General features: G+C 34.8%; 1 protein-coding gene and 1 pseudogene across 1 annotated transcript; one reads left to right on the top strand and one right to left on the bottom strand.

The window, feature by feature from the left end:
- Positions 1-4,028, top strand: LOC120137838. Its single transcript, XM_039153490.1, has 4 exons — positions 1-483; positions 607-1,132; positions 2,324-2,448; positions 3,242-4,028. Exons 2-4 carry the CDS (start codon positions 685-687, stop codon positions 3,695-3,697), a joined length of 1,029 nt encoding a protein of 342 aa, XP_039009421.1. The 5' UTR covers positions 1-483; positions 607-684; the 3' UTR covers positions 3,698-4,028.
- A 1,218-nt stretch (positions 4,029-5,246) lies between these two features.
- Positions 5,247-8,679, bottom strand: LOC120137811 (annotated as a pseudogene).

Here is an 8,679-nt window from a genome sequence, read left to right as displayed (position 1 = left end):
AGAAACCTCGCACAATCCCCATCGTTCCATTCCCAGCTCAATCTTCATCTTTATCGTCACCACTGTCACTATTTGTTCCTAAGATTTTGACGTCACTGCGTGAAACATGATCTTTGCCATCTTTTGAAGCTAAATTTTGTTCACTTTTTTGTTTTGATTCGTCGCTAGTTAATTAATTACTGTTTACTTCTTCCATTCGGGGGTTTGCTAATTTTGATCGGGGACTTGTTTATTCAACGGAGACACTGATTCTATGAATCTCATGTCCTCTGCCTAAATCAGTTTTTGTCAATTTCCGGATCTTAGTCTTCGAAACAAACAAACAAACCCAAAAGACTATTAAGAGGGCGATGGATAGAAATGCAATTACGGCGACGATTTTTGTGTTTTTAGTCGTTGCCGATGTTTCCAGTGGTTATCCGTTTTGGAAGTTTCGATTATTAGCTGGTGAATCTTCCACGAAGAACGACACGACCGCCGCCAGTAATTTCTCTTTCCTTCCTCCCTATCTATCTCAATAATTTATTTTAGTTGACCATTGTCGTTTTTGTTTTATTCTTATGGAATTTATTGTTTAATAAAAATTACTTATTGTTGGAATTTTAGAGTTCTCAGTCGCCAACCAAGAAATTGGATCCAAAACCGGATAGTCAATCGAATTTGGATCCGGATCCGTTGAATAAAATGGATCCCGTGAATCAACTTCCAGTGGACAAGAAGGATCCTAAACTATCTGATCATCCCGGGAAAGTGATTCGACCTTCTCCCCAAAAGGGAACAGATAGTGGAACCAATTCGAGTTCAACTTTAAATGCGACGAATGTTAAACCAATGGATGTTAAGGAGGAGAAGAAAAACAATGCTAGTAGTGCAAACAATTCAACTTCAAATTCCACTAATGATAAAGAATTGAAGGATAAAGAGGAAAAGAAAGAGAATACAGGTACTGGAAAGAAACCGAATAGCACGGGGAATGAACGGGCAGATGGGTTAGAGGAGGATAAGAATAAGAAGAAACCGAATGTAGATGGAAACGAGACTCAGTCAGGGATTGCCGAGACATGTGATGGGGTGGCTAACAGCTGCAAAGTCAGCAACTCCTTGACTGCCTGCATTAAAGGGTTTGAAGCTGGTAATTTTTATTGTTTTTTAAGATTTTATGGATTGTATATTAGGATGGTAGGGCGGACTTCTAAGAAATAGAAAGTGATTTAATGCTTACATCTAATTTTAAATGAGCTAATGATTTTGTGCTGTTGTTTTTATTAGAGAAATATCATGCATATATTAATTACTGAAGTGAAATTGAGTATGCATTAGCTGCCTAGTAGAGTAACTATGTGCAATGAAACTTAACACTTATATGTGTTCTTATTCTGTAAATTTGAGCATAAATGTGCCTAGGCATGTTGCATTTTTAGAACATGTTTGGAAACAGGGTTATGAACTGTTCCATGACCGTCTAGCAATACATGGACTTGGGTACACAGCAAGGGTGTCTATTTACAAATGTTAAATCTGCTAGATTAAATAAAAGAAAAGAAGTCGAAAAGGCTGGATGTTTCTCTATGTTGCTAGATTAAGGTTGGATGAAGCAGTTCAGCACAATAAACGACTTTATGGATGATAGCTTCCTTTTAAGTGTTGCCCGAAATGGAAATAAATAATGGGAATCTGATTGTTAGGTAGGTGTTGCTGGTGACTAAATTCTTAGGAATATGTATAGAAGGTTAATGGTTAGGAATGCCACGTTGATGTATTTGGTTACCAATATAGATAATGCAGTTCTTGGGTTAATTTCCAGCAGTATCCTTTTGTTGAAAACATATTCTGAAAGAAACAAGGGGCAAGTCCGTATGAAGGCATCTTAACTATAATATAGTAGTATAATTATCATAAGCGTTTTCTAGATCAGTTATAATTAAATTATAATCTTCATCTATTAATCTATTTGTATGAGGGTGGGTTATGCTAGGTGTCAGAAAATTGACACATTTGAAATGCCTTCAACACAATCTCCAAATCATCGAGTGGTTTTAAGTGAACAGTTATTTAAGGATAAATTATTTGGTTTCTTTTTTTGTTATGCTATATTTTTGCCATGTGTTAAGAAACGGATCTCAGTATAGATGTTCATTTAAACTGTGCAAATACTAGGCAGTATTTATTGATTGTTGCCTAATTGTACAAAATGATGAATATAGTGTACTTGTTTTCATGTATTGTTGCTTGTTGGCAATGTGGAATTCATAAAGTAGCATAGTGGTATTTTTCCTGAGGAGTGAGGACAAGCAATATGTTTGATTTCATTTTTCCTTTCCAGGGTCCAAACATCGGGTTGTTTTGGTCCATAATACTGGAAGAAAAAGTTTGAAAGTCAATGTCGTTGGCCCTTCTGGGGAATCTCTTGTGGAGGGACTTAAAGTACCAAAACACGGAACTCAAAAGGTATGGTCTTTTCTGTATCTTCTATTTTGTCATTTTTTCTCATACGATAGGGACATAATAAGATATATGTTATGTTGGAATAAGATTCACATAAAATTTGAAATTGGACTTAAGCTGGTAGCTATTTAAACAAAAGCTGAAGTTCTCAGCTAGCTTTCAATTCATTGATTCTACCCAGCTGTTAAATTAGGCATGAACTGCATCATTTGATTACTTTTAGGAAGAAGACTTGCTTTATGACTTAATGTGGCATATCTTAGAATTTAAATTGTAGTGACAAAATTGTTATCTTTAATCTGCATAAGTTTGGGACATTTAGTACATCATTGTTAAGTAATAAACAAAAAGGGAAAAATATGAACTTTTATCTCTGCCGTATATTGTTGACATCTTTGGGCCTTTAGTGTACTTTGAAGGTTTAATTGATTGTTTACCAAGTTTAAAAAGCTTGCTATGAAGGACCTTGTTAACCGTCCTACCTAATACCAATTGGTATCTTGTGTATGAAAAGAACAAAACCCTAACTTCACCAACAAAACTCTGCTGTTATGCAGCACATAATACTCGCTTTACCAGTAGGCCTAATACTAATAGATGAAATCAATGGACTTCTTTTTTGAATAATGCATGAGAAGGACATCAGCAAAGTACATAAGATTTCTGGGATGAAAATAGATACCCTGACCCTGAACAATGTCCCAAATCCAATAATTGTCCATTCTTAGTAACTGTATATCTTACAGTGCACTTATTTGTATCTAGAGTTTATGTGCATTTTCTGAACTGTTTTCAGGTCAATATACCTTTGACTATTAGCGAAACCGGTGAGCTATTGGTAAGTGCTGGAAATGGAGACTGTGTGCTACGCATGAACCCCCTTGCATCCAAAGGGAACCCTTTCTTAAACCTTCCTTCTTATGAAAAGTTGCTGAATCCAGTAAATGGAGCATACTTCTTGATTGCAACAGTTTTAGTTTTCGGAGGGTCGTGGGTTTGTTGTATGCTTAGCAAGAAGAGACGGCCTGATGGTATACCTTACCAAGAGCTAGAAATGGGATTACCAGAATCCATGGCAGCTACTGAAGTAGAAACAGCTGAAGGTTGGGACCAGGGTTGGGATAGTGATTGGGATGAGGACAAGGCAGTGAAATCACCAATGGGACGACGCAATGTACCGAATATCTCAGCAAATGGCCTAACTACAAGATCATCGAACAGAGATGGCTGGGAAAATTACTGGGATGATTAGACTTTTCGACCAGGGAAAAAGAGAAGGTAAGAAAGTGCATCAGTCGAAGTCGTTGGAGAGAAGGAATAGATAATACATAGAACAGGCGGCTCGATATCGAAACTGTAAATTGGTCCCCACAGTTGTGGTGTTTAGGTTTTGGTTGTGGAGTGAGTATTCATTTATTTGGTATTTGAAGTTGGTCTCTAATGAGTCGGAATATTATATTGGAAGGTAACACAGTTAGCATAATTGTTGTTTCATGTATTTGCAGGAAAAGGGTTACAGGTTTTTTGGAACAAAGTGAAAAGCTGAAAGAGTCATATTAGTTGTGTATTATGTATAATTGAATTGGGCCCTACTCATAAAGAATAATAATAACCGAAATTAATGATGAATATTTAAATTTTGTTTTGAAGTTTAAATTTATATTTATGAACTTGAATCCATATTTATATTAGGGTTCATAAACCTATATATTAGGTCTAACCAATTATATAACAACGTCGAATTGAGGGGATGGTTGCTCTTTAAAAATTCTAAATTCTTATATGTTTTAGAATTTTTTATTTTTATAAAAATATGTTTTTATCCTCTTAAAATTTTATAAGTTTGTTTCTTCCCAACATGAATTTATATGTTCAATCCTTAAAATTTTATAAGTTTGTCTCATTCTAACATGAAATCATACAGCCATCTCTCAATGAGATGAAACAGATAGTAAGTTACTTAAGTTTAACTCAATCAAAGTTTTGATTATATTCGAATGGAAGACGAGTTTTTAGTGAGTCGAAGCGAGCTACTTGATACTCAACTTGAAAAGCTTGTGAGCAACTAAAAAAATAATATATTATAATTTTAAAATTAAATTATTAATAATATTAATATTTATTTGTTATTTTTTTATAAAAACAATATTATTAGTCTTTCATGTACTTAAGGTTTAGGTTCGACTCGAGTTCGAACTTGAATTAAGCTCGGATTTTTAGCTTCAATCGATTTGAGTCTGAGAATGATTTGAGTTCAAATTTTTTCAAGCTTTCGAATCAAATTTGAAAATTTTAAGCTCGCAAACTTTCGAATCAAGTTTGATAATTTTAGACTCGTGAACTTTCAAGTCGAGTCAAATTTAACTTTAAATTTTTCTGACCGAATCAAGTTTAATAATACTCAAACTCGACTCGATTCATTTACCGTTCTATCCACATACCACACTATCATCCCTAAACAACAATCTTGTTTTTGAAGAAATGCACACATTATTATCTTATACCTTATATCTTACCTTTAATGCCCTATGCTCTCTGTAATACTATGATAATGTATTTTGCCGTTATCTTTGATAAAATGATAAGAAAATTATATTTGTTTATCAAATATAAAAATAGAACTTAAAATCTAAATAATTCAGATTATTGATTAAGTGTTAAATTTTGGAATTTATAAATTTAAATATAATAATTATTGATTTAAAAATTTAAAATAATTGTAAGTATATCAAAGAGGTATATCGGCAGTCTGTCGACACTTGATAGTCCGGTAAGAACCATATTTATGCAACCTAGCTGAATTAGGGAAAAATCCAGCTGTAATGCATTTTTTTTATAGCCTCTAAATCATTAGCACCGCATGTTAACTCAATTCCAACTCTCTCCAGAATACCCTCTAATTGATCCCTGACGTCTCTCGCACGCTTCATGCTCCTGGCTTGAATATAATTTTCGTAACACCACTGAGTTGAGTAATTTGTATCCCTCCAGGCATTGTAAACATTCATTAAAGCAATAAGGTGACCCACGTTGCCAGTATGAAAATTCTTCCTCGCATTATCAGCATGAACTTGTTTGTCCTTTGGACGGTAAAAGATTGAATTGCCTACAGAGAGCATAGCAGCAATGGAAATAACCTCATCCGAACACTTGTCGGAAGCAACTATCATTTTGGATAGCATTGGATCAAGAGGGAACTCTGCCTTTCGTCTACCAACTTTAGTCAACTCCGCAACTTTATTTAATGCATTCAATGCAAACAGAAGATCAGCTGCTTTTATTAGAGCCTCAGCTGGTGGTCGATCCATAAAATCAAAATCACGCAAATCATGAACTTTATTCAAGACTCTTCAAAGAAAGAACAACACTGGCAAGGTTGGTACGTTGCATCTCCGGCATGGTATTGTCATCAAGATTTGTATAATCGAATTCAGTGTACAATCGGAAACACTTACCTGGACTTGTTCGCCCAGACCGACCAGCACGTTGCTTAGCTGAAGCTTTAGAGATAGGAGTTACTTTCAGAGACTCCATCCCAGTCCTCGGATTATAAAATTTCATCTTGCAGAAACCTGGATCAATGACATACTTAATGCCATCAACGGTTAATGATGCTTCAGCAATATTTGTTGCTAGGACTACCTTGCGTGCACCAGCAGGAGTAGGGTTCAGAAGGAAGATTCGCAAATATAGGGCAGATAATAAGGTCCTACCCTATGCTTCAAAATTTCTCCTGTTGTCTCAATTTTTTCTTGACCAGTGCGAAAAACCAAAGTATCTCCCGGTGGCTGAGTCACATGGATTTGAAGTGCAGTAACAATTGCAACATCCAAGTAATCAGCATGTGGAGTTTTTGTGTAGTGTATCTCAACGGCGTACAGTCTCCCAGGAATTCTGAAAACTGGAGCAGAATAAAAAAATCACTGAACTCCGCATCAAGCGTTGCACTTGAGATAAGCAATTTGATATCTTTTCTAAATCGTGCAATATCCTTCACAAATCCGAAAAGAATCTCAGTTGAAACAGTTCTTTCCTGAGCTTCATCCACCATTATCACACTGTAGCTAGCAAGACCAGGTTCAACAAGCAATTCTCGCAACAATGCACCATCTGTCATATATTTCAATAGAGTCTTGCTTGAAGTGCAATCTTCAAAACGAATAGTATAGCCCACCTCATTGCCAAGTTTGACACCCATTTCTTGAGAAACTCGAGCAAAGACACTCATAGCAGCAACACGTCGAGGCTGTGTACAACCAACCTTCCCACGTTTTGTGTAACCAGCTTCAAGAAGATATTGTGGTATCTGTGTGGTCTTCCCTGAACCAGTGTCTCCTATGATAACAACAACCTGATTTTCCTCAACAACTTTAAGCAGATCATCTCGATATGAATAAATTGGCAAAGCTTTCCGTTCCTCTTGTAGTTTCTCCAATTCAGATTTTGCCATGGATTTCTCGGGTGGGTCAAGTAACATCTCATTATCAAACTCGTCAACATCCATCATCGACGCCTTAATAAACTCAATCTGGTCCTCAAACACAAACTGATAGTCATCATTCATTTTCTTTTTATTTTTTGAGTCAAATCTCAATGTGGCCTTGCCAATTTGATGGTCTTCCCATGCCTCTTGCTCTGCAAATGGATTCATTTTGTCCCCAGCAGTAGGGTCTCTGCAACACTGAAGGGTCACAGAAAATCTTTTCACCTGGTCAACAACCCTATCTTGATCATAAGCTTCTGGCATTTTGTACTAGCCAATATCATCATCCTCTTCAGTCCGCTTCTTCACAAGCTCATATACTTCCTTCTTGTACCTTAACTCACCATATTCTGCTTTGGTGAGCTTTACACCTTCGAAAAGGTACTGCTCATCTTCTATTCCGTCCCTGAACTCCTCGAGTTTCTTTTGCTCCCTCTTTTTCAAATACCGTTGTCTTGAAGCTTTCCTCAAACTATTAATGTCACCTCGCTCCAAAGCTCTAGATCCATGTCTTCAAATCACTACCTGCCCATTGCCCAGATTTTGAATTAACTGACAATGACATGGTTCCCTAGCAATCTAGTTTGCAAAATTATCCTTCTCAACAAAGTAAGCAGAGATAAAAACAGCAAATCGAATATAGCAGAGCGATGCAGAGCCTTGGTTTTAAAAGGCAAAAGGCGCACCTATGCGCAAAAGATATGCAAAAGGTGTATGTAGCCTAGGTGCAAGGTGTAAACGTAACGCACTTTTATATTAAAAATTTTATAAATTAATTATAGAACATATTTTATAATTAAAACAATATTATAAATATATATATATGCTAAAAAAATTATAAATGAATTGTATGAGTATATTTATACTCATTATCCACTTATTAACTTTTAAAATACTTGTTTACAATGTATTGATTTATACTTAAAGTTTTTAATATTTAAAATTATTATTTTATTTATTTTTATAAAACATATTTTGATCCCTTTCACTAAAATCTACACTGTTATTGATCTATACTTAATGTTTTTAATATTTAAAATTATTATTTCATTTATTTTTAAATGATACAAATTTATTTTATTATTAATTTAAAATTTTTAATTTTTATATTTAATAAAATGTATTAAGTAATTAATATTTTATTTAATATTTTATTATTTTAAAAATTAAAATAAATTATGTATTATTAAATAACTAAATTTCTAGAAGAAGTATATATTTTAGGTTAAAAGTAGATAAATGGTGGAAGAAATTATAATGGTTTGTTATAAATAAATAAACATCAGAGTTGGACTATAAATTTGGGCTATGGGGTTAGGCTTATTAGTAGTTCGAATATTAGTGTTAAGAAATGAGAAAATGTGATAAAATAAAGAGTTTTCTACTCTTATTCAGCGTTCTTCTTCCTTTTCTACTAGTGCAATTCTTTTTTATCTTTTTCTTTTTTTTAATTCGAGATGACCATCCAGCTCAGTTGGTAGAGCACAAGGTTCTTAACCTTGAGGTCATGGGATCGAGTCCCACGAAGGGTATTTCATAATTCGGAGGTCTCTTACGGAAGTTGTTCTCAACCTGGTGTTGGGGGTAACCTACTATCTTACCTCCCCCTTACCTCATATATATGGGAAAAATGGACAATCATTTTTTTTAATCCGTTATACTTCCTATTAATACATTTTAAAAAAATCCGAAAGACATTTGTGCCCGACGCCTAAAACTAAGAGGCGCTCGCCTTTTGTATCTCACCTCAT

The sequence above is a fragment of the Hibiscus syriacus genome, unplaced genomic scaffold, assembly GCF_006381635.1.
Source record: "Hibiscus syriacus cultivar Baekdansim isolate YM2019G1 unplaced genomic scaffold, ASM638163v2 tig00110676_pilon, whole genome shotgun sequence".
Taxonomy (NCBI): domain Eukaryota; kingdom Viridiplantae; phylum Streptophyta; class Magnoliopsida; order Malvales; family Malvaceae; genus Hibiscus; species Hibiscus syriacus.
The sequence above is the reverse complement of the archived record's forward strand: the minus strand, read 5'-3'. Positions and strand labels throughout refer to the sequence as shown.